Source organism: Choloepus didactylus, chromosome 7 (genome assembly GCF_015220235.1).
Source record: "Choloepus didactylus isolate mChoDid1 chromosome 7, mChoDid1.pri, whole genome shotgun sequence".
Taxonomy (NCBI): Eukaryota; Metazoa; Chordata; class Mammalia; order Pilosa; family Megalonychidae; genus Choloepus; species Choloepus didactylus.
In genome coordinates, this window is record NC_051313.1 from 61736131 (window position 1) to 61763620 (window position 27490).

The window sequence follows — 27490 nt, forward strand, 5'->3', positions numbered from 1 at the left end:
TCAAAGGAATTATCAGATACAGAATATAAAATATATATGCTTAAATTATTTATAGAAATAAAAGAAGGAACTAACATTAGCAATGAATGAAAACTATCAAAAAATGGCCAAACGAATCTTATAATTCTGAAACTACAGTGAATTCTAAGCAGGATAAATCTACTCTGGAACATACCATAATTAGGCTTCAGAACAACAGAAACAAAGAGGAGATTTAAAAATAAACTATTGAGAAAAAGTAGAATGCCTACAAAGGACTGACATTTAGACTGAGGTAGACTTTCCAACAGCAACAGTGGAAGCCTTCAAAAAAACTGAGAGAAAAGAGTTGTCTACCTAGAATTGTGTGCCTGCCTTAAAAATATCATTCAAATAAAAAAGGCAAAATAAAGACATTTTGGTGAAACAAAACTTGAGAGAAGTCACCACAAACAGACCTTCATTAAAGGCAATGCTAAAAGATGCACTTTGAAGAAAAAAGAAACCGTTCTAGAAGGCAAGTCCAAGATTCAAAAAGAAATAGTGAAAAAAATAGACGCAAACATACATAAAAATAAACATTGACCATGTAAAACACTATCTTTTTGCATGTAAGAAGAGATGGAGGAGATTCAAAATAAAGGATTATTTCTACACATTTGCCAAACAGCTCACCAGCCTAGAAACCCTTTAGGTAATGATGAAAGAGTGATTTGCATTTTTAAATGTATGATTAACTTTTTAATTATAATCTGATAAAACTATATTTTACCTTCATAGTTCTTTTTACACTTTCAAAATGCTTTATCCATTTCAGTTCTTATAAGAGTAATAAGTTATGTTGGGATATGAAAACCTAAGACTATGAGTGTGAGTTTCGTACAAGAATCTTAATCAGTAGCTCAGTATATCAGTTGCTTTATCACTAGCTGCTAATTTAGTTCTCACTAATGTGAAATCCGAAACAGTTATTCTTATTTGGCAGCTGACATTCCATATGGTCATTCACGGACCTAATTAGGCTCCCTTCAGTTTGTGGTTCTGCCATCCTCCAGGACTTCAGGGACCTCTCCATTCAGTCAGCAAATGAGGAAAGAAAATGGAGATAATGTATGGGAAGTTTTTGAGCCAGACCTGCAAGTGGCACACATCATTTCCATCCACTTTCCACTGGTTACATCTCAATTGTGGCTCCACCTAAAGACAAAAGCGGTTGGGAAATCTAGTGTTGTATGCCCAAGAATAAGAGGTAATGGGTTTGGTGAGCAACTAGCCATCACAGTCACAGTCTGCCTTTCTGGTCACCAAAGATCTTTACTATTGCTACATGTAAAGTCACTCACCCCTTTGCCAGGGAAGCATTCCAAAGGCTCTTCCAGTCCCCATCCATCTCAGTATGACAGGTCTGGATGTAGCTACTCATGGCTTGGCAATGCATGAACTAAAAAGACAAGTTATCTGTCCCATTCCCCACACCCCTGGTATACATACATATACACACAATGGCACAAGAGAGAGAGGATAATCAGTAAAAAATGCCATTCAGGAAAGGGAAGAATGGAAACCCATTGGTTACTGGTCTGTAGCGGTCAAGCCCTGCAATGTCTGGTCCTTTGGCCCTAGTAATATGTGAGGTTTCTTGATTAGACCCTGATTCTGGCCTTGGAGAGGAACTCCTCTATCCAATGTTCTTCATGATTCCTGGATTTGCCCTTCTATAGGCCCATCCTTGTCTGTTAGTCTCCATAGCTATATCTGAAGTGGGGGGTGAGGTGTTAACCCTCCTTAGAAGCTGTACAGCTTTCTCATCCTGCTTCCTGCTTATTCGTCTCTAGGGTCCTGAGGGTTGTCCTGACACTCAAACAGTCATACTTTTTTATTCCAGGCTTGTGGTTTCTTAGGCAATATAATTTCCCCAAAAGTAAACTTTTGGTCTCTGACTCCGATTAGTCCATTTGCCCAGCTGCAACCAGAATTCTTTCTTAGACAAATTCTTGAACCCAATTTATTTGGTCCCTGGCTCCAGTGCCTTTTCTCATTCTAATACCTTGAAGCTATCACATTTAGATGGGAAGTACTTTTTTGCTTCCTGGATAAGAATGGGTCTTTGTCAGTCTTATTTCCTAATGTTTGCAGTTTAGCAGCAGTCCACTCTTCCAGTCCTTTAAAGCCACAGATTATCACAGGAGACAAGCTTTAACAAGTCTCTTGCCACATCGTTGATTGGGTCTCCATCTTTCCAGCCTCTGGTTTCAGTCCGTACTGCCTGCTGCTAAGGCATACCAAATATATTAGATTTTTAGTTATTGCAGCACCCACTTTGTATCAATTTCTTATGTTGGTTAGAGTGGCACTGCTGTAACAGATAAGCCCTGATAGATCAATGGAGTAACGCAGTACAAGTTTATTTTTCACTCATATAAAGTAAAAAATGGTTGTTCCTTGTTTGACTGACATCTTTTCACATGGTTATTCAGGGTCCCAGGCTTTTTCTACCTTGTAGTTCATAATCCTCTGCATTCAGCTGACATTTGGGAAAGAAAAAGGAGTATCACATTTTTATGGACCAGGCTTAGAAGTGACGTTTCTTGCCTCCATTCCCATTATGTTGGCTGGAACAATCCCATAGCACATCTTGTGCAGGAGTCTGGGAAATGTAATCTAGTTGTTTGCCCAGGAGGGAGAGAAAATGGGGTCAGTGAATAGCTAACCAGTCTTGCTACATTAGGCTAAACTAAGGACTCATTTCTGATCATCATATGGTTTATGAAACCACAACAGATTTGCCAACTTTTTGACCATGATCCAAGTAAGAAATACTGCACAATCCAACACATCTATGTGCATATTCATTGTACAAAGCTGAAACAAAAGTTTCACAAAACGATTTTGACACTTAACTAGTTGTGTACTTGAAAAACACTGAGATAGATGGGTTAAATGTAGGGCAGGAATTTATGTGATATTCATCCATTCCCGTTTTAGGACACCATAATGTTGGCCTACTGGAAGTTTTTAAAACTCAATGTTTTATGTTGATGCAGAGAGAAGTATGGTCAGGAAAGATTATGGAAGTAGAGATGGAGACATCAAAATGTGGGTCTAGCAGTGGCCCTAGGAGAGCTAGAGTAAGGTCAGTTAACTTCTGCTAAAATCTCCCTGAACTACAGGCTGCTATAGAATAATGTCCAAGTAGAATTTCACAGATGCCAGATGCTAACATTTTTCTTAACCCTTTCTATTTCCACAAATGTCCCTTTTGTCATAGAATCAAATATTAGTCTTACAACTTTTGATTTTCTTTTTTTTTCTTCCCCCAACAGCTTGCTGTTGGTTGCAGGGGGGACAGTTCTAAAAATCTGTGATTTTGGTACAGCCTGTGACATTCAGACTCACATGACCAATAACAAAGGGAGTGCTGCTTGGATGGCACCTGAAGTTTTTGAAGGTAAAATGGCAGAAGCATGATGTGATGGATTCTCTGCCTCATTCCATATGAATCCAATCTGTGTTTATAGTTTTGTCCTGTTTTCATGATTTTATTTCAGCATAGTACATAATTATAAGGTATATACTGAAGTCTTAAGGAGATATTAAATAAAGATAGCCTTAGATCCTAAATCTTAAAACAAGCAAGTTCTCTAGCACCTTCTATACAAGTTCAAGCATGGTATAGTTTCATGTTGGTTTCCTAGCAATTAAAAATAGACATTCCTGAAGTTTAAATGAGTACCTTAGAAAGAATAGAAGTAATTGGGTAGAAATATGATACTAAAAATTACAACTAAAGGAAAAGCTTACGTTTACCTTCTTTTACACCTCCAAGTCTCACTCAGGTGCTTAAAGTGGTTCATAAATTTTATGCAAGGTTTCTAAATAAAATTGTCAAGCTATCTCTTAAATGAAAGAAGTCAAACTGAAGATGTGTAGATATGTGATCTGTATGTTAGGAGGTATAAATGCCTACAAAATGCAGATAAATTCAGTAATCAGATTATGGTAATAGCTTCTTTCTTTCTTTTCTTTTTTTTTTTTCTTTTTTTTTTTTTTGTTTTTGGATACATTTATAGCTTGGGTTTTTTTGGCCTTTATTTATATTTAGCTACTCCAGAGAAAGAGAAAATGTGAGCAAGTGTTAAATTATACAAAATTAAATAATAGCCTCTGTTTTCAAGTTCATATGCAGATTACATATATTTAGTGTTGTTTTAAATTATTTATTTTGTTTACCTTTCTGTGAGTTAAAATGCCAAAGTATTGTAGAACAGGAAGTAAAAAATCTGTTTCTTCAAAAGAACGCAGAAATACAAGTTATTGTTAACTGTTTAAAGAAACATACTTCAGACTATTCAGCTATATAACTTTCTCCATTTCTAAAGGATGTCTACTGACAGCACCTATAGCCCATATTAGATTGTAATATCCGGTACTGCTGTATTAAAGTGCACTGCTTAACATGTGTAGCTGTCACTGTAATAATTGTTCATTCATTTTTTTTTTTTTTTTGCTGTTTATTGTGCTGATTCACCCACCAATTTAGTTATCCTGTAAATCTTACTATATTAATTTGCTTACTATAAATTTGTTATTCATAATTTTCATTGCTTACAACTTTTATCTCACCAGATATTGAGAAGAAAGTCTTGACACTAAATTTGAAATTGCTTCTGCCTTGATAGCAGGATAATGTTATCCATCAAGAGAATGGGGGAAGAAAGTTTAAGATTAAAACAATTACAGAAAGTAATGTACAAATGTTTCAGACTCTGTCCAGAGAAAGTAGCAGTCTAAATAAATAAAAGACAAGGCCTGTGGCTTTTGAGAAGATAGAAAATGACTAACATTATTCTAAAGTGGATTTTTTAGTGCATTGTGAATACCTAGTGCATTAAAAAACTTTTTGTTGAAAAGACTTAAGGTACTTCAATTCCACATGTACAGGTCCTGAAAAGAAGTCCTGGAAAAGAAGTCCTGAAATTATACTGTCTTTTTTCCTAGGTAGCAATTACAGTGAAAAATGTGACGTCTTCAGCTGGGGCATTATCCTTTGGGAAGTGATAACACGTCGGAAACCTTTTGATGAGATTGGTGGTCCAGCATTCCGTATCATGTGGGCTGTTCACAATGGTTTGTGAAAATAAATTTTTATTAAATATATTTGTATTTTTCCTATTTGGAAAAATGTTTCTTTCCACTCCCCCAAGGAAGACCATTTATTCCTAACATTGAAACCTGTAATTCTTTGTTACCATAATATTTTCCTGTTACCAGTCTCCCCCTACCCATTTTAAACAAGGTCAGGCTAGGTATGGTCAGTGTGCGGGGCTTAGGAGGTGGTACCGGCTGTGCTGATTAGGGAAAGACCATCAGTAGACAGCCAGAGATGATTGCCTAGGCTGATCCTCCCCGGGGGATAGCGAAGCATCAGACTGGACTGCGTAGAAAAATACAAACCTGTTTATCATATGGTTAAGATAATTGGGAACCAATAGCCTTTTTCTCCTGAAACAAGGGTCTCACCCAGGAGAGAAGGCAAAGAATAATAATGAGTTGTCACTAAGATCATAAAGGTGTAACACAGTGTTTTACAGATCCTTTTTATCTTTTCACCCATCCTTATGAGGTAAGTACTATTATTGACTTACTTTACAGATTAAGAAACCAAGACTTAGGTTAAGTAACTGCATAGGGTCACAAGATTATTAAGTGGTAAAGCTGGAATTCAAAGCCAGATCTTCCTGGCTCCAATGGCATTTTTATACACTAGTCCACAAAAGATGACAGCAAATGCCTGCCTATTTATATCATTCATAGATTTCTCAAACAGTACCATCAGCTGAGGAATCTTGGTTGTTTTTACCAGTCCCCTGTACTGCCTTTAATGTTACTATTTTTATATCATTGTAAGTAATGGCTAGAGCACCGTCCAGTATAGTTTGCTTTCTTTTTTCTCTCCTGTCGATCGTCGGTAAATAATTGAAAGTCAGTGAAGTAAGGAATAAAAGAACTAATTTGTTAATTGATAAAATGACAAAAATCTCCTTGTATCTGAAGTCTTCTTTAAATAGGGACTTCCTAGAAATAGTACAGTCTTGATAATTACACAAAAGTTGACAGTTCTCAGCTTATAAAACAACTGATTCAGAGCATCCAAAAGGTCTGCCTTCCACGGAAGGGTCCTTTGAGGGTTAGTGGACTATAACAACACCATAGTCGACCACTTTCTAGATACAGAAGATGATTTTTCAAGCACATTTGAAATTTTTGCAATGTATCTGAAAATATAGTTTAGGTAAAATTTCCTCAAGCCACTATGTTATTTTTCCTAATAAAATACATTTTAAACCATTATTATTTGTTAAAAGAAAGCTTATAACAAATGAAATTATTAATTAAATTTTAGTCTTACTATTACCATAACACATTATAAAAATTTTAACTTTTAAAAAGGTATAGCTTCCCCTTTATGAAAATCTATACAGATAGAATAAATGTTATCCTAAAAGACAAAATATTACTTTTATTATTCCAGAATGTGCATCTTAAATGACAAGACCTATAAAATAAATACTCCTTTAGAAGTACATATAAAAAGTTTACATGATTTTTTGGATAAATGCATTCTGTCCTCCCCTCCTTCCCCCTGATTTTTAATTATAGGTACTCGGCCACCACTGATCAAAAATTTACCTAAGCCCATTGAGAGCCTGATGACTCGTTGTTGGTCTAAAGATCCTTCTCAGCGCCCTTCTATGGAGGAAATTGTGAAAATAATGACTCACTTGATGCGGGTATAATCCTTCTTTTGAGGGGCTTTGGGTTTAAAGGGATTTGCTATATACTGACTTTTAATGGGACTTTAAAGTAAAGGGGCATGATTGCTATTTTCTGCTTTTTATTTTTCTGTATTTTTCAAGTTATAATGGGCATATGTTTCTCATACAGTTAGAGGATGAAATATTATGGGAGGGCAGATCTAGTTCTTTATAATGGAAAGATAACTAGATTAGATTTCTGGACTTGCTTATTCCCCCTCCTTATATACTAGAGGACACATATACTTGTTTCTGGGAAACAAAAAGGTACTCTTTAAAGCCTTTACAGGACTTAGGTATTTTGTGAGTCTAATACATAGTTAACAGAATTTTAAATTTTGTTTAATACACATCTTCATCAAACATTCAGTTGTTTATGTATAGCAGTAGAGAGGCTGTATTCCCAGACACATATATTAAGGTGATTTTTACTTTTTGGAAAAATGGTTTTTTTGTTGTTGCATATTTTCAACTTTAATTTGCAAGTAACAAGTTGAATTTTCTCCTAGGATGTATAGAATTTTTGAATTTAGAACAACCGTTTTTAAATGTCTATCAGAATTCCCTACTCTATAAATCAAACACTTTTAGAATTATTTGGAATATTTTAGCCCTCTAGTTTTTGATACACTAGCAAAATTTGTCATATGGTGCTTTGGCTTTAAAAATTTCACATACTTATGAAAGTGCCCAAAATTAAGAAAAATTTGTTCATTAGCAGACTCTTGCATTTGCTTTAAGTATAGATTAATAAGAATTTAGCTCATAAATCTTAAGATATACTGTTGCTGTGATTTCCCTAATGGCCAAAGATTTAGTTCCAGCCAGTCTATTGAAAATAACTTTGGCAAACTGGCTTGAATTATTCTGGTTAAGGCTTACTATCACATTTGGGTACCAGCTATATATAGAACCTAGGCATAGTATGTGCATAAGACAGCAACTTAGTTTCTGTAGTCAGATAACTTAAACTTTTGGTATATATAAATTGTTCAAATTCTAATTGCACTTTTTTGTGCTTCATCTAATTTGAGAAAAATAACTTTTGGTTTTTTTCCTTAAATTCCTAATTTTTTGTCCAGTGAATATTTCCAATATTATGTCTCTAAGTCAGAGAGGGACATCTATAATCTATCCTTTTGATATTTAAAAAAAATCAGTTCTAACATTTATTCTATGGTGTGCCAGTCCCACTTGTCAGACTGGAACAGTCATTTCAACAATTTGGAAGTTTCCGTCGTTGATATGAGAACATAAGTTAAATGTGTTTCATGAAATTACCAGGAGTGATACTATTCTATTTCATATGTTCCTCTAGAGAAGCATTTGCTGTTTTCTTCAAGACCTCATAGGCTCCATGTAAACTAGATGCTTAGGTAGGTACATGACATTGGTCACAGTCAAGTTTAAAAGAGAACATTATTATCATGTTTTACAATCAAATTTGAGTACCTGCAAATTCAGTATATACCTTAGGGAATATAAAGCAGCATCTTTGCTACAAATTCCACAAGGAAATCATTAAGATTTGCTTTTCAAGTTGATATTAATAGGATTCTATTTATATTAAAGAAATTTTAAGTTTTGATTTACTTTTTTGTATATAGTACTTTCCAGGAGCAGATGAGCCATTACAATATCCTTGTCAGTATTCAGATGAAGGACAGAGCAACTCTGCCACCAGTACAGGTAAAAGGATAGATCAGAAGCGTAATAACCTGATTTTTTTTTCTCTATTTCCATGAAATTGTAATCAAGAAGCAATGAATGATGTCCCCATTTGCATTTTAACTCCTTCATTTCATATGATTGACTGCAATTTGAGTTTCCAGGTGCATCATTCTGCATAGAGGTATCCAGATTAAAGAGTTTTTGAAGACCTGCTTCTAAGTCTTGAAATCCCTGCATAGTTGTGTATCAAAAGATTGGATATTGTGTTACCATGAACTTCATTCTAAATTTGAAAAAATAGTTTTTATATTTATACTCCTAGATCAAATAGTATTAAAAATTATTATAAATATATATAACAAAACACATTTCTTTGTCATGAGCACTCTACTCTGGTTCTCTTCTATGGAGACTCTTAAGAAACTTATTTTAATTTAAAGTTCTTCTGTTTAAAAAACTATGAAAGTCTAGTTTGTGGTCACCAAAAAAGATAGTAGAAGTAATATTCCAACTTAGAAAAATTGTACTTCTCAAAATAGGTAGCATTTCATTTTTATAGCATTTCATTATTATATTAATTTAACTAAAATTAAAAGGTGTGTGTGAACATGTACACAAATATTTATCCTGCACTTAGAACTTTTTTTACTGGCAGTTGGCTCCTCCCCCCGCCCAAGGAAAAAATATTTATTTTAAGTTGGTTTATTATTTGGCTAGTTATTCTAGAATTCCAATTTTGCTGGAAATATTTTTACTTGCTCTGAATTCTAAAGTGAATGTCTCTAAAATGCTATCATTTGCTTCTGCCTAACCCTTCTCCCTGTTTTCATATTGTCACCTTCAGTCCTTTCTTTCCACCATCTCACTGACACTCAAGTCTTTTTGTGTCCTTCCTTCCTTCCTCACTCCATTTATTTCCACAGTCAATTATTAAAATTTCTGTGCAACTAATCCTCAACTTTCTAGCCCTCCCTTCAACTTACTTGGCTAAACCTCAAGCCTGTTTAAATCCAACACTCAGCTTACTCCCTGCCTGTACCACTGCAGCTAAATGTGGCTGGAAAAAGACATGCTTACTTCCCTCAAATGGGTAGTTAGGGCTGCTGGACAATTGTACTATATTTTAGTCCATATTCTCTCCCATCTTCTAGGCGATTTATTGTATACTTGAGGTTTTCTCCTCAAACTTAAAGCACCTCTTCCCCTTTCCTCACTCTCAGCTAACTGACCTTGGTTTGTTATTTCTCTGAGAAACTTGGAGTAATCAGAAGAGTACTTCCATAAGGTCGCCCTACATCTGCCCATGTTCTGTTGTTACTATGGCTGAAATATCCATGCTCCAAGGCAAAGACCAACCCTTCTATTTGTGCATTATACTCCATCTGCTTTTCCCACCAGTTCTCCCCTCTCCTGCATCAGCAGTTTTAACCCTTCTACTGGCATCATTCCCACATTATATAGTCTGTATTTGCAGTCTCCAGCTACTCTTCCCATTCTCTCTTGACCTTTTGAAGCTTTTGTTAGACCACTGTTCCAGAATTGCCTTTGTCAAGGTCTCCATTGATCACCACATTAGTAAATCTAATGGATGATCTTCAGTTCTCATCTTATTTAACTATCTGTAGCATTTGACATAGTTCATTACTCTCCTTACAGCACTTTCTTCATTTGATCTCCAGAATACCATTCTTGCCTGGGTTTCATCTTATATCTCTGGGCACTTGGTCTCAGTCAGCTTCCTTTGCTGATTATTCCTCATCTCCTTAACCTCTAAATGCCAGAGTACACAGGGTTCAATCCTCTGACCTCCATCTATCTATACTCATTTCCTTGGTGATCTCATCCAGTATCATGGCTTTATATACCATCTATTTGCCGAAGGTTTTCTCCATTCTAAAGCAGATCACCACACTCGTATGTCCAACTGCATACTTTATATCTAATAGAAATCTCTGACTTCATATTTTCCAAACTGCACTCCTGATACACCCTTCAGACTGTCTCCTCCATAGTTATCCCCATCTCAATTAATAGCCACTCAGTTCTTCTACTTGTTCAGGGGGTTTGGCATCTCTCAGATATTATGCTTACTTTTTATGTATATATATTTTGGTGTTTAACAAAATCCTGCTCATTCCCTATCAGTCCCCTGTGGTTTGTGGGTTCATTCATTTGTTCTAGCAAAATAGAGCGAAAATATGTCTACCTGAATTTGCTGATATACTTGAAAGTCCGCTCTTTTCCAGAAGATTCCCAATTCATTTGGCCATTCCTTTTGGTTCTTTTAATTTTTTGTTATGGTTCTTTTGCATCTTATTCAAGTATAGTCTTCTGGATAAATCACTAGACTAAGTCAGTAGACTTAATTTCTATTCTTACCTCTGCTGAATGTTCTTGGACAAGTTTTTTAACATCTCTGGACCTCACTTTTTTCAGCTATGTATCAAAAACATTGGACTCTAGTTCTGCTACAATAAGAGACTTAACATTTCTCAGAAAGCTTGAGTCTCAAAAAACAAGTTGCAGAAACAAATTATTTCAGTGGGAAGAGAAATTTTGGAAGAATTAAAAAAGAGAAAAATGTTCCAGATACTGAACAACAAAGTTATTTTTTTCCCCTAAAGGATTTTTTTCTTTTTTAAATGTATAGAGCTCTGAGTATTTAGCTCTTAAATGTCAAAAAAATGAGAAAATCCCAGGATTTGATTATTCCTGGCTTGTGCTCTCTAGCACTGTCACTAACTCACAGTTTCTTAAACATTTTCATTACCTTTACTATCCACTGGTACTCTTAACAAAACATAAAGCTACTGGAGCCAAATGTTGAGTCAGAAACAACTTTTATTCTGTGTATGTGGGGTAGATCATATTAACCAGTGGCATTGTGCATGATGTAGATTGTTTTCAATTTCAATTTACCCATATCACATTATAAAAATCCATACTGCAGTGGATATACCTTTGGTTGAGCTCTGAAGTCCCCTTCTAACATTAAAAATTCTGTGACTTATTGTCATAGTCAAATCGTGTTCATTGATTTAAGTAGATGGAGTTTGGCTAGGCCATGGGTAACATGCTTCGCCATAGTTCATCTTATCTGTTCTTCATCCCTGTGATCAGAATCTGGGTAAGTCTTTGAGCATGTCAAAGCAAGAAGAAAAATTGTGGTAACGCTACTCTCTAAGTTGTAAAGACAAGAATTTGATTAATTTAACAGTTCTTAACCTCTTTTCTTCTATTAACCACAGTAGCACTTACTTTTTAATCTTACACAGAGAAGATTTCATTAAAAGACAACTAGTTAGACATGTTGGTTCCCTTTTTGTGCCATCTTTAAGTTTTATTTAAAATGGGTTTGTTTGGGTATCTTCATTAACTTTTATAAATGTATTATAATACTATAGTTAATTTCTCACCTACCTTGAAAAATCGTAATTTCTTTCTATTCCTATCTTGCCACATTTTAGAAAAGAATTTAAATTATGTATTATTGAATGAAGTATTTTGTATTCTTCTCAATCTGTAGACATAAAATGTTTCTGCTTTCCTAGGCTCATTCATGGACATCACTTCTACAAATACCAGTAATAAAAGTGACACTAATATGGAGCAAGTTCCTGCCACAAATGACACTATTAAACGCTTAGAATCAAAATTGTTGAAAAATCAGGCAAAGCAACAGGTTTGTTACATTCTCAAAAGTAAGTTGTGTGGTAACCTTGCCAGTTGTCATAACATTATACTAACTGAAATTATTTGCCATATTCCATTATAGAAATCCTGAATCTTGTTCCCAAAGCAGACAGATGAGCTTAGGTAGAGAGGCATATATAAAAGGATTCTCCTACCATTATTACCAATCAAATTGTTTTCCCTTCCAACTATTGCCACCTTTGCCAACTCTATAACTCCTTCCCTAAGTTGATGATCCCCAACTTTAATGGTTGTTGGTTAAAATGTAAAATGCATCTTTTTTGGTAACACCACCCAGTCAGAGGAGTTGTCCTAAATCTGTCATTTCATGCTATTCGGTCTTATTATATTTCTGTTATTATTAGTTTAAAAATATTTTAAGGAATGATTTTCTTCATCTTGCTTGAAGCATTTAGAGTAACTAATAATTTAACTCCCAATTCAAGTGGTTGCCCTTTCATAATGTCAGTATCCCCAATTTACTCTCTTAGCGCTGAGGTTCCCTCGCTCCACAAAACCTCCCTTCTTTCAGAGCAGTGCAGGAGCTGTGAGAATCCCAATTGACATCTTCCTCCTTCTAGGATTGCTAGATCTAAAGAACTTCAGTAATTCCAATTGATCTGTAATTTTTACAGAATGAATCTGGACGTTTGAGCTTGGGTACCTCCCGTGGGAGCAGCATGGAGAGCTTGCCCCCAACCTCTGAGGGCAAGAGGATGAGTGCTGACATGTCTGAAATAGAAGCAAGGATAGCTGCAACCACAGGTAAAAAAAGAACTAAAAGCCTGGATAGAAGTAAAAATGTATATAATCCTTTCATCTTTTGGGTGTGGTTGTTTCAGTAATGGGGATGTCAGGTGATTTGTATGTTTTTTAAAGCAGGAAGTAGGTTTACAGTATACTTCTTAAGCTTCTAGTTATAAGTTCTACATTTATCCCAATTTCCAAATAAGGAAGGTGTGATTTATAGGAATTATTTGGATCATACAATATACTTTCCTAATCACAAGTTTTTCAAGTGTAATTTAGCTCAAATGTGAGCCAACAGTCTAAAGGGCAAAACTGAAATTTTGCCAAAAACAGGATGTTGGTTACCTTTGAAGGATTTTGTGCTAAACTCAAATGTCAGCAAATAGCTTGTTTTGAAGTTGGCAGAAAAATGTACTGCTCTCTGTTCCTCCTTCCTTTCAGTGGCATGAGTTAAGTTGGTTGTGGTTAGTTCTCTTAATTGTAAAAAAAATGATCTTGGTAATTTTAATGAATCTTGGAAAAGGTAGCGTTTAAAATCCATTTTGTCAGTTCTTGTTATGGAAGAACTGGTCTGCACAAAAACAGTTATTTACATACTGTTTTTTAACTGAGTGTCTTTTCTAACCTGGTTTCATTTCAGTAATGCTGGTTTAATTTGATTTCTTTTTGCTCCTCCTCCACCCCTGCCCAGGGATGGAGAGAAGCTGATTATAAAAGTAAATGTGTTTCTGCTATGAAAAATGTGGAAATATAAGCAAAACAGAACCCAAAAAGAAGTCTTCTATAACTGTCCCACCCAGAAATAAACACTTAACATTTTTGTGTATTTACCTCTAGTCTTTTAACGATGTATGTGTATACATGTATATTTCCATGTGTATTTGCATTTTTTTTTTTTAACTTAGCTAACTAAGTTTTACTCTTTCAGGTGTTTTCTTTTTTCATTCATTTTTTTCTGAATAGAATATTCTCATTTCTTGTGGAGCTGTTTTAAGAAAGAAGTTGTCCAAGCTTGGCTATTTCCATGTTTTACTTTTTATTTTTAATGAAAACCTCGTATTGAAAGTATTGTTTTAAATAGTTCACTTGGGGTGCAATTTGGCATTATGGATCATCATGCTATACTTGTCCTCAACTAATCATAATCACTAATTTTATCAACAGTTAGCATTAGAATCAGTTCAGTGTAGTAGAATACGCAAAATAAAATAATAGTGCCTCAACACATAGGGATTATTTCTTACACATAAACAAGTCTGGAGGTAGATTCCATGATCATTAGGAAACTGTGTTCTTTCTGTCTCTCTGTTCCACAATCCCTATTCTTTAGCTTCCATCCTTAAGATTGCCTTGTGGTACAAGATAGCCATTATAGTTCCAGTCATCACAACCACAGTACAGACAGCAGGAAGGAAGGAGTAGGGGAAGGGCAAAAGGACACATTCTCAAGCTTTTTCAAGGAACTTTCCCAGAAGTCCTACCTAACAACTTTCATATAGATGTCATTGGCCAGGTAATATGGTTAAATGGCCACATGTAGCTCCATGAGAAAGAGGGATCTGCAGTCTTTTATCTGGGAACATTGCTGTCTGGAGTAAAGTCAGGATTTTGTTGCTAAGAAAGAAGGGAAGAATAAAGATTGGCAGGGGACTAGCAGTCTCTGCCACATAGAACAACCAAGCTGAGTTAGATCACCAGCCTCCTTCTCTATGAGTCATTGGTATTTCTGTGGAGCTGAATCATCTCAGTGTAGTGTCAGTTGACTTGATGCAAACAAAGAAATACCCTTAGACTTTGGAGAACCTTTTTCACTTCAGGGATGTCATTCAAGATAGCCCTGACAAGTACTTATTGCTACCCTAAAACAGCAAGTGGTGTTATAATAGTAATTGTATGTCATTGCCGGTATTGTTTTTCTAGTTAAGCATTGTGATATTTTGCTAGGATAAAGATAACCTCACAGATTAAAACTACTTCACCCTTTTTCTATTTGAATGTGGAACACATGGTATTATGTATCCTTTGAATTTTACACAGCTCAAATTTTTTAGTGAATTGTCTTTGAAAGGTTCATACTCTGGCTTTTCAACACCAGGAAGGTACCCTAAATTTTGGAAACTATAATGAATATTTAGTTTTCTAGAAGTAATTATGTATAGATATTTATAATTATGAAAGCATACACATTTCTTTGATTCAATAATTATCATTTAATCACTGTTTTTTACTTTATAGCACTCTTTAAGAAACACCTAATTTGAACATATATTTCTGTATTTGTGTAACTGGAACAGAAATGGCAGCTTATTTCTTTTTAATTCTTCTCTTTCTTCCCTCCTTAATCCCAGTACCCCATCACATATCAGTGTTTCACTTAGGTAGATTGTTCCTATTGAACACTTTTAAAATTTAGCTTTCCCATTGCCCTGCAGCTTTGTTTGTCTCTGTCCTGTTTATTTATTTATTTAGCTAATTAAACCAGTGTTTCAAACGTCTTGTATTGGTCATTGTTTGCTCTTTAATCATCCCATCTCTAAGCATGGATGAAAAGTTAGAGAGTTATGCATGCCATTCTGCATGAAATGTTATTAACATAACTATTTGAAAACCATTCTGTTTTTGTAGTTCATCGTTTTCTGCGTTACTATTTGTGGTTGTTTGCATGTATACTGTATATATGTGTTTTTGCAGCCTATTCCAAGCCTAAAAGGGGCCACCGTAAAACCGCTTCATTTGGCAACATTCTGGATGTCCCTGAGATCGTCATATCAGGTATCATAGACCACCTGAGCTGGTCTAATAGCTGCAAAACCAGAATAATGATCCCTGGTACTTTTAAAATGCTTCTTGCTCCAATTTTTATAGACCATGAAAATAGATACCTTGCATTCAATATAATTAGGAGAAGATCGAAAACCATATACATTTATCTGCATTGAAGTAGATTTGAAAATATACTTCAGTTCTTTAATAATGAAGGTAAAATAGAAGGGAAAGTAAATCTTTTCACAGAACGGAGAATGCCAGCCCAGAATTCTACCAGCTTCCTCTTATCATGAAAATGAGCAGATGAACTGAACCCAGACCTTTTTTGTACCCAGCAGAAAGAGAAGAACAACTGTTTAAACAACTGTTTTTTGTTGTCCTTGGCACTTTTCCTTCCTCAATTACTTTTTGAGCTCCCTCTAAGCCTTTCTGTCCCAGCCTCTTTCTGCTTGCAGCAAGTGAATTATGAACTTGAGAAAAGAGAGTTCCAAATACCATTTTGCTTTAACCTAGAAAGCAAACTAAATGAGATTTGCTGTTTTGCAGGGTATCTTGGTAAATAATCATGTAAAATAAATGATCAATTCTGATTTTTGTATATTGTCAGGAAAGTCTTTTTGTAAAGTGAAGTTATTAACTTTTTTTTTTTAATTTGAAAGCAATCACTGTTTATTAACTGACCAGATTATGAAAGTAATCATAGTAGACACCTTAATTCATCCTACTAATAAGCCTATTGATCTGGTCTTCCCTTTTGCCACCATCTCCCCCTTCTACAAAATGGGTGGTCTTTTTCTTCATCCCCTCTCTGGGAGAAGATAATTTGAAGGACAACAGGAAGTTGTTTGCTTCTTTGAAGCATTTCCCAACAGTATAGATATCATGAATCAGGTCTTCCATGCAGATGATGCCATATTTACCAAGAGATCGTGCAGTCAAAGAGTTATCTGTCAAGGCAATCCGCTTCTTATTGATTTTGCCGTAACCACGCTTATAGATTAGTTCGTTTACTGACTTCAGGTTTGGGTACCCCCATGCAGTATATGGTTCCACAATCCTCAGCATGTTAATTGAGGCCTTGTTGAGCTTAACAAAGGTGTCATTGAAGATTTGGCGAAGGCGAAGAAGTTGCAACACTTTTCGGACCTTTGGTCTCACGCCATTGATACCTCTGATCCTGATGACAAATGCCAGTTTGGGTTCCGCATGTACATAGAAGTTGCCAGCTTTTCTTGCCATTCTAGCCATTTGAATCTCAGTTCTGTACATTTGCCTATATTCCTTGTGATAATGCTTGGCTTTTTCGTAGATAAGCTTCCTCCTTGCCTTTCGGAGCATCTTTTGGGCAAACTTCTTTCTCAAGCGCTTGATCTTCAGTTCAGCAAAATTCCTTCACTTTTTCTTGAGGGTTTCCGGCACAGCCGGCACCTTCTTCTTCTCTTCGACACCCTCCATGGTTCCAGCTGGAAAGGAGGCAGTTATTAACTTTTTATACCTAACTCACACATGATACTTCAGTGTCTCAAATTGGTTAACTGCTTCTGTTTCTTTTGGTGGTCATTTCATAGATGACTCTAACTTACAATTGTTACAGAAACCTATCTGGCATATTTACCTTTGACATTGGTTAGTGTACATTATCAAAATTATCATTTCTTGCTGTGCGTTTGATTTTCTTCCACCTCTTTCCCCTAAATTTTGATAAGGAAATATACAGTTTTTCCCACATGCATTCATGGGTGTGATTTGGGTAAATTATTCAATACTTTATACTTTGCCCTGTGATTATCCTTTTAGCATACTGTTGTATTGTAGTTGAATACTTCCGGTTTGCTAATGCTGCTGGAATACAGAACACCAGAAATGGATTGGTTTTATAAAAGGGGGTTTTTTTGGTTACACAGTTACAGTCTTAAGGCCAGAAAGTGTCCAAGGTAATGCATCGACAATCAGTTACCTTTGCTGGAGGATGGCCAATGGCATCCAGAAAACCTGTTAGCTGGGAAGGCACGTGGCTGGCGTCGGCTTGCTCCCAGGTTGCATTTCAAAATGGCTTTCTCCAAAATATCGAATAACCTAATGATTCTTTTCTCCATTAATGAAGAGGAGTGTCTGGCTCAATGTCTCACACATAGTAGAGGTTTGATAAATATGTGACTATTAAATAAATGAACAAACCGTTATTGAGCATCTCCGGTGGCTAGGAACCATGATACAAACATATAGATTGTGCAGTTCTTAGGGACTTTGCCAGTTTGGATGTATTATGTTCCCCAAAACACCTTGTTCTTTAATGCAATCTTTTGGGGGCAGATGATTAATCTTTCTGATTAGGGTGTGACCTCTTGATTGAGTGTTTCCATGGCGATGTGACTCACCAAACCATAGGTGATAATTTTGATTTGATTATTTCAATGGAGGTGTGGCCCCACCCATTCAGTGTGGGTCTTGATTAGTTTACTGGAGCCCTATAAGAGCTCAGATAGAAGGAGTTTGGTGCTGCAGCTGAGAGAGACATTTTGGAGATGGCTGTTGAAAGCAGACTTTTGCTAGCCCAGAGTTTGCCTGAGAGAAACTGAGAGAACGCTTAGAGAGAAACGGCCTGGGAGAAAGCCATTTGAAATCAGAACCCTGGAGCAGACGCCAGCCATGTGCCTTCCCAGCTGACAGAGGTTTTCCGGACACCATGGGGGTTCTTCAGTGAAGGTACCCTATTGTTGATGCCTTTGTTTGCACACTTTTATGGTCTTAGGACTGTAACTTTGTAATCAAATAAATCCCCTTTATGAAAGCCAATCCATTTCTGGTATTTTGCAAAACGGCAGCATTAAACCAGAACAGGGACCATTTTTTCTGTACAAAACCATTTCATATTAGGGTAATTAATTTTAGGCTGATTATCAAAGTAGTTTATCTTATGTTATATTATTGTCACTACTGTTGTTCAAAGAATAAACCATCTTTCACATAGTGATTTTAATTTATTGAGTCATGGGCTGCTTGAGAAATTCATAGTGTATAAGCCTATCTTGTTTTATTACACTTCACTTTATTGCACTTTAAAGATACCGCATTTTTTTGCAAATATCTGTTATGGTGATCAGTGATCTTTGATGTTACTATTTTAATTGTTTTGGGGTGCCACAAACCACACCCATATAAGACAGGAAACTTAATCCATAACTGTGTATGTGTTCTGACTGTTCCATGGATCACTCCCCCATCTCTCCCTCTCCTGGGGCCCCATTCCCTGAGACACAGCAGTATTAAAATTAGGTCAGTGAATATTTCTATAGTGGGTTCAAGTGAAAGAAAGAGTCACACATTTCTCACTTTAAATCAAAAACTAGAAATGATTAAGATTAGTGAGAAGGGCATGTCAAAAGCTGAGTGAGGCCGAAAGTTAGGCCTCTTGCATCAGTTAGCCAAGTTGTGAATGCAAAGGAAAAATTCTTGAAGGAAATTAAAAATGCTACTCCAGTGAAAGCAAAATAGCTTTATTGCTGATAAGGAGAAGTTTTAATGGTCTGGATAGATCAAATCAGTCACAACATTCCCTTAAGCTAAAGCCTAATCCAGAGCAAGTCCTTAATTCTGTTCAGTTCTGTGAAGGCTGAGAGAGATCAGGAAGCTGCAGAAGGAAAGTTTGAAGCTAGGAGAGGTTGGTTCATAAGGTTTAAGGAAAAAGGCCATCTCCATAACATAAAAGTGCAAGGTGAAGCAGCAAGTGCTAATGTAGAAGCTACAGCAACTTATCCAGAAGATCTAGCTAAGATAATTGAGGAACGTGGATACACTAAACAATAGATTTTGTATGTAGACAAAACGGCCTTTTATTGGAAAAAGATGCCATCTAGGACTTTCATAGCTAAAGAGAAGTCTGTGCCTGGCTACAAAGCTTCAAAGGACAGGCTGACTGTCTTGTTAGGGGCTGATGCAGTTGATGACTTTAAGTTGAATGAAGCCAGTGCTTATTTACCATTCCAAAAATCCTAGGGCCCTTAAAAATTATGTTAAATCTTCTCTGCCTCTGCTTTCTAAATGGAACAACAAAGCCTAGATGATGGCACAACTGTTTACAGCATGGTTTACTGAAAATTTTAAGCACACGCTTGAGATCTACTGCTCAGAAAAAAAGATTCTTTTCAAAATAGTTCTGTTCATTGACAATGCACCTGGTCACCCAAGATCTCCCACGGAGATATACAATGAGATGAATGTTGTTTTCATGCCTGCTGACACAGCATCCATTCTGCAGCCCGTGGATCAAGGAATAATTTCAAGTTTCAGGTCTTATTATTTAAGAAATACGTTTCGTAAGGCTATAGCTGCCAAAGTTAGTGATTCTGCTGATGGATCTGGGCAAAATCAATTGAAAACCTTCTGGAAAGGTTTTACCATCCTAGATGCCATTAAGAACACTCATGATTAGTAGAAGGTCAAAATATCAACTTTAACTGGTGTTTGGAAGCAATTGATTCCAAACCTTATGGATGACTCTGAGGGTTCAAGACTTCAGTGGACAAAGTCACTGCAGCAGATGTGGTGGAAATAGCAAAAGAATTAGAAGTGGAGCCTAGATTGCTGCAATCTCATGATAAAACTTGAACAGATGAGGTGTTGCTTCTTAAGAATGAGCAAAGAAACTGGTTTCTTGGGGTGGAATCTACTGGTGAAGATACTGTGAACATTGTTGAAATAACAAAAGATTTAGAATATTACATAAACTTAGTTGATAAAACAGTGACAGGGTTTGGGAAGATTGACTCCAGAATTCTGAAAGAAATTCTGCTGTGGGTAAAATGCTATCAGACAGCATTGCATACCTCAAGAAATTTTTCATGGAAAGAAGAATCCATCAATGTGGCAGACTTCATTGCCTGATTTTAAGAAATTGCCACAGCCACCCCAACCTTCAGCAGCCACCACCCTGATCAGTCAGCAGCCATAAACGTCAAAGCTAGACCTTCCAAAAGCAAAAGATTACGACTCACTGAAGACTCAGATGTTGGTTAGCATTCTTAGCAATAAAGCATTTTTAAATTAAGGTGTGTACACTGATTTTTGGACATTATGCTTTTGCACACTTAATAAACTACAGTATAGTGTAAACATAACTTTTATATGCACTGGGAAACCAAAAAATTCATGTGACTAGCTTTATTACAATACTGAGCTTTATTGCAGTGGTCTGGAACCAGATCAGTAATATCTCTGAGGTATGCCTGTACCTGAGATCATTTTACCTCCACACTGAAAAGGTACTATGTATAATGGAATAATATTCTGACTAAAGAAGTTGTAACATTTAAACTTACATACTGTACTTCTGAACTGTGATTACTTTAAATGTTGGAGGTCAGGAAAATTGAGGCAAATGGCAGTATAACGTAAATGTAGGACTTAATGGGTTACGATTAAAAACAAATGAAATCAACCCACAAAGTAGATTTTATAAAGGACAAAAAACAAGATTAGAAGATGAGGGTCTTTGCATGTGTTTACTCATGACTAGGCAAAACATTTGAGTCATTTTAAATAAATTTCTTAGAGTAATAGTGTTTTCTTAATTTTAAAACTTGGTGAGTGCTGTACATAATGGGGGAAGGAGAAAAAAGAGAGAGAATATGATCTGGATCAGTGGTTCTCAGTCTGGCATGAATTTGCCCCTCAGGATGTTTGGTGATGTCTGGAAACATTTTTGGTTGTCACAAGAGGTCAGTGTCACTGTTATCTATGGGTAGAGGTCAGGGATGCTGCCAATCATCCTACAATATGCAAGACACCCCCCACAACAAAGGACTATCCAGCCCAAAATATCAGCATCGCCAAGGCTAAGAAACCCTGGTTAAATATCTGTGGCCTACAAAGTAGTTCAGTTGGCCAGCGTGACAGCCTTACAGCTAGGTTATCAGGTGAAACCACAGCCATTTTACAGATGAAGAACTTAGATCCAGTGACATTGAATGGTTTGCCCAGAGTCACACAGACAGGACTCTAGCACAGATCTTCTGACTCCAAATCACATTTTGTGTCATAGAAGATAAGAGTAACTGCCTTGCTGCGTCCTAGTATTCAGATTAGAGAGCTCTTAGTCAGGGAGACCCTCTTTGGTCCTTACAACATCAGGAAACCTTAATTCTGCGTTGCCAAAGCAGCAATGCTGTTCAAGTAAAAATATTCTTCAGTTACACATTGTACTAAATACTCTTATTGGTTATTTTTCAGTTATCAAACATTAATCTGTTGGGTTTCACTCTCTTTGACAAAGGATGAAAGCACTAGAATTGAATGGACATAAAAGCCAAACAGTGAAGTGTTGCTAGATTGTATTTTAAAGTTAAATATAAAAATCTAACTCACCCTTTAGGAATATCTCAAGAGACCTTTGTGGCCATCTGCATTATAAAGGAGGGATAATATTTAATGTCCCCAAATTTTTAATACCTCCTAGTAATTTTTTGGTCAAACTGGATTTCCTACAAGTTCTGTGGCATTACCAAATTCTTCTTGGTGTTAGCATTCGAGCCCAGTAGTAAGCATTTTTAAAACTATATAGCCATATTTTTATCTGTGTTAATGGTAAGTAGTTTCAATTCTACTTTACTTTGGCCAAGTGCAATATGTTGAGTATATTTCTTGGGAGAACTGCCTCTTGATAAGATCATTCCTTTATACATCACAAACATTTTTGTTGTTTATTGGTGGTTTACAAATGTATCTTTCTTACAGTGTTTTGCTTTTTTAGTAAAAACTTAGCAAGTTTTAAAGTTAAGAAAAGAAAACACTATTACTCTAAGAAATTTATTTAAAATGACTCAAATGTTTTACCTAGTCATGAGTAAACACATGCAAAGACCCTCATCTTCTAATCTTGTTTTTTGCTTGCATACAACACTGTTGTATATTATGCCATCAACCAAATGAGGAAGAGAAAGGAATCTGTAGCTTCCAGCAGTACTCATCAATTTAGTAAACTATTAGGTCATGCAAAAATTGACCTTTAATACTTAAGGACTCCCTATGAATCAAACTGTACAATTTTTTAGACCTCTTCTAGATTATTCCTGACTCTGAAGAAGTACTGACAAATTCTGGTATAGGTAATCCTCCCTTATTCCACTCCCTACTCCCTACCTGCTCTAAAAGAGTTAGCTATACATCATTGTGGCTCTTTTTTACCAAGCAAGAAACGCAGTTAAGAACAAATCATCAATAGAGTATGATAAGTTGCTGACTGTTTCTGGAGAAGGTCCTGCCAAGTAACTAGCTGTGTGCTGCCTAAGCAAAGTAAATGTGGAAGTTCTTGCCCAGAATTTAGACCATTTGACTCACAGTTGTCTCATGCATTTGCTTATTGAACATTATAAGCTGAAAAATTGGAATGCACTTTGAGAGAAGGAAATAGGCTTTCTTAAATGTTTTCTGTTAAAACATGAAATTTTAAGAGCATAATTCTTTCCTCTTTTAAGCCAGTATGTTCTAATTTGTGGCACTTCTGTTTGGAAAAAAAAGGGGATGAGTGTTGACAGATGATTGGATTGCTTTAGGTTTTTCTGCTGTTTTTTCCCCCTACAGGACTTTAATGAGGATAATAACACAAATGTTTGTTTGTTTGTTTTGTTATTTTACTTGGATTTTCTTGACTTTCTCCTCATTTTGTTTTTGTTATTATCCAAATGTCCAAAAACCTGTGTGCTTTTTTTCCTACCTTCATCTCCAATAAAAATCCAAAAGTCAACGATGAATAGGTAAAATGCCTGAAATTTACTAGAAAGAAGCAGTAGCCTTTTTCTCAGTTTAAAGCCTATAATAAGAGATTAAGTAGTTAGCAAATTTTGTTCATAGTTCTAGCATTGGTGATCAAGGAAGAGCAGCATTCCTGCTCTGGAGTCCTTGTATGAATAGTTACAGTACTTAAGGAAATCAATTTGGATTATAATGCGTTTTGAAATCCACTGGGAAAAAGTACTGTCATACACACATGCATATACATACATATAACCTGTAGAAAAGGGTTAGTTGAAGCATTAGTCTTCTGTTCTTCCCACTCTAATATAAAATTTGTTGTACATGGTTTATACCAGATTGTTGTTATAAAAGGAAACAAATTCCAAAATGCAATTTGCAAGTGTGCATTTTTCCTAATAGTGATACCATATCAGTGTTGTAATTGTAATATAAATATACCTTGAGAAAATTAGTAGATTGGAAGTATTTGTGGAAGATTTGTATTTAACAGTTTTTATTAAGGCTATGTTAATATCATGACTGTGTTAATGCTATGTTAATATCGTAACTGTTTATTCTGAATTTGTTAGTTCAGACTAAATTGTGATGCTTACTTTCATTTTAAGCACTTGAAAATTTTCCAACCCATTCTATAGATAAGCTTGTCTTAAAGCTCTTCTATTTAAGAAACTTGAGTGTGGCACTTTAGTATACTTTTTGTTATTTCTAAGCCTGAAAATAATATGATGTAACATTTAGAGTGATAGAATACCTTGACCAAAGAAGAGGATTTTCTGTCTTACATACTGCTCATAAAGATATGATAAAGAAGATTGAATTTACAAACGTTTTTTAATTAGTCTTATTAAAATATATAAAATATTTTTCCAGGTTCTCTAATGATTTTGGATTTGTTTGTATATTTGTTTAATATTTATTGTTTGTAAAATCATTCTTAAAGCTGAAAAGAATGTTTTTAAGATTTTTCAGCTGCATTTAGATCTTTTAACTGAGAAAAATTATTGAATGTTCACCTTTAATTTCAGTCAAGGATGTTTAGCTTTATTGTATACATATTAGTTTACCAAGAGTATGATAAGTAGTAAAGTAGAATCAGTAGAATATGGAAAGCCCCAAACATATTTAACAGGAAAGTAAATGAGTAGTTAGGTTTCTAATAATTATGTAGCATATTCCTCCTTCATTTCAAAATGTTTTAGATAATTGGCAAGTAGATAGGTACATTTTATCATAGGTGGGGATGAGGATTTTGCAAAATGCTAGACAGCTGGAGGCAGATATTCTTCAAGGACGCTTGGGCACTAATTTGTTTTCTCCACCAGGATTAGAATGTAACCTTTCTAATACTGTATTATTCAATAACAAATAAATAGTAATGCTTGTAAACATTCCCTTAATAGGAGGTATGTAAATTATTAGTGTAATCCTCCTCTCCCCCTCCAAATAGTGACATCAGCCCCAATATGAATAGACAGTGAGATAAAAGGAATTGAGCTCTCTAGATCTGGCAAATTTCTGTGTTGTACATACAGTGCCATTAGCAGCTGCAAATCTCTGATTAGGGACACTGGAACCCTAGGGAAGCTACACTAAGTTATACTTGATCTGCTTCTGTCATGGATAACCACCTCACTTTCAGTAAAATTCTGTATTCATGGCTAATTAAATAAGAAAGTTAATCTAACTCATAGTGAATATTTAGAAAATCTCTTTCCATCATATTGTAGCCTACCAAAATCATTTTTAATCTAAAAAAAATTTGACACTGGTTTATTAAAAAGCAAAACTCATCAGTAATATTGTTTTCTTTTGAGATGATTTTAAAAACCCACCTGAAGGACCTTTCTAAGGGAAGAGACAGAATTGTTGAAATTAATAAAGGAATATATAATTTGTGGCAGCCTAAATGAGAACATATATTTTAAAATATGTTGACCATGAAGCAGTAATATAATATTGCAGTGTATAGCGCTGTACATTTTTTTTATTTCATGTATTTTATATGTTAAGCATACAATGTCCAGCAAGTATTTTACTGTTCAAAACTACTGAACTCAAGATTTCCCATATTTGAAAAGAGGTGTCTCTAGGAAAATGCATTGTTTGATTTTTACATGAAGAGAGCCTTCAGGATGATTGGAAAGTAGAAAAATAGGAGTAGTTGAATTAAGGAATGCTATAAGCTTATTTAAATTGGTAAGAAAAACCACAGGAGTGTTTGGGATCTAAACCAGCACAGAGGAACTCTGTGATGGCTTTCAAATAACAGCTCAAGAAATCAGTTGTACTTAAAAGAGCAGCTTTTTTAAACAGGTGGAGTCTGTCTTTATGATGTTACTTTAAAAAGAACTAAATTGACCTATACCCTGATATTCTTTACCCCTTTCTCTCTTTTTTTTGGGGGGGTGGGGGGATGGGGCTGGACTGAGGATGTGGTTGTCACTCTTACTGAGAAGAGTTATTCTAAAAATTTTCATTTGTAATCTGTGGGTAAGTCATGGAAGTTCCAGAATTCATTACAGAATTAAATACTCAGGACATTGTTTGAAGGTTTCAGATTCCTTGGTCAGGCATCTGTTTACATCTTTTTGCCTCTTGTTTCCTACTTTTTTTTTTTTTTTTCATTTATACTACCATGTGTAATGTAGGTATGCACATCTCAAAGAACCATGCAAAAATGTAAAATGAGTGAGTTTCTAAATTAGTGTTCCGTCACACACACACAAAAATTCAGAGTGAATCCAAATTTACTGTGAACACAACTGTTAATTTTGATTTACAATAATAGGAGATTATTTTTCTTTACATTCATATTTCTAAATTATGACTAAAACTTAATATTGGAGCAACAAGTATTTGTTGATTGCAATCCTTTTTTGCTTCGTCTGAACTGTTTGCCAGATGGTTTATGCCATAGTTATGCTAATTGAATGCATTGCCTAATATTGCTTGCTTTGACTCATGCTGTAGGCTTGAAGGTTTCTCATTCTATGGTATTCATTAACTGTCAGCTTTTCTTTACCCTACTTTCTGAAAGTTTTTATTCCCCTTACCTTCTGTCTCCCACCTACATTTGAATTTGTTTTTGTTGTTATTTCAATGGTGATGTAATAGTTTTTAGACACAAGAGCTGGGTAGTTCCTCAGATTCACAAGTGTTGCTGATCTGAAAAGAGAATTCCAGACACTTTTACAAGCCTGTCTCATCTAAGCTAATTTTAGAATGAATGTGTTAGATGAAATGTGCCTAAAATTGCTTATTAGTCATGGTAGTGGGGATCCTTTTTGTCCCTGGGAAATAGGGTAGTTAAAGGTATTAATCAAAGTATCATTAGTATGCCTGATTCAATAAATGCACAGTTTATTATGTTCATCTGTAATGAAAAGTTGGAACTTCTTACAATAAAGTAAAATTTGAAGTGCATTCAAATTAAGGTTATGCAAAGAATTCTACAAGACAGCCTAAAATAGAAAAGAGTGATGATGACTTCCACCTTCAAGGGTGGTCGTAATTTGAGTTTTTATATTTACTACTCATATATTGCATTAAGCATTCTTTTTCTGTTGTATGTGCACAATAATAATGGGGCCACATGGATTAAGGGGCTATATCCAGGAATGTGGAAATACAAAATTCTAAGAATGAATTCTGTCTGCTAATAAGGCCACTGCTAGAGAGCACATGTTCTCATGCCCACTGTTAAGAAATTACATAATACAGCTTTCAAAGTCAAAAGAATTTTGAGCATTGTGTCAGCTGTTACTCATAGTATTTTGGTGTTTCCTTTTAAACAGCTGATCTCTCATCTTAGAAGATACTGTATAAACAGCCCTATTCCCAAGTAAAAGTGCTGAATGAAACTGTTGCTTAATTCAGACTGTAGAATTCTTTCATAAACTCATTTTTTAATTCTATTATTAGCATAGAAGTTCCGAACATATTAGTCCACTAACCCATTTCAACAAGTATTATATTTGAGAAAAGAATGAGAGTCATTCATCTCCAGTAGGAAATTAAATGTTGTTCACACATAATAAATGACTAGGTTTTGACAAAGACTAATG

General features: G+C 35.4%; 1 protein-coding gene and 1 pseudogene across 2 annotated transcripts in view; one reads left to right on the forward strand and one right to left on the reverse strand.

The window, feature by feature from the left end:
• MAP3K7 (mitogen-activated protein kinase kinase kinase 7) overlaps window positions 1-27490 on the forward strand; it is an 86635-nt gene that overhangs the window by 34256 nt on the left and 24889 nt on the right. The window contains exons 6-12 of one of the 2 annotated variants that reach the window (XM_037842639.1): window positions 3303-3427; window positions 4978-5106; window positions 6640-6770; window positions 8402-8483; window positions 12017-12147; window positions 12794-12923; window positions 15600-15680. In XM_037842639.1, the coding sequence (XP_037698567.1) occupies window positions 3303-3427; window positions 4978-5106; window positions 6640-6770; window positions 8402-8483; window positions 12017-12147; window positions 12794-12923; window positions 15600-15680 (809 nt within the window). The remainder of the gene's footprint in view (window positions 1-3302; window positions 3428-4977; window positions 5107-6639; window positions 6771-8401; window positions 8484-12016; window positions 12148-12793; window positions 12924-15599; window positions 15681-27490) is intronic. The other variant, XM_037842640.1, reaches the window with a different exon arrangement.
• On the reverse strand, window positions 16386-17129 carry LOC119539261 (annotated as a pseudogene).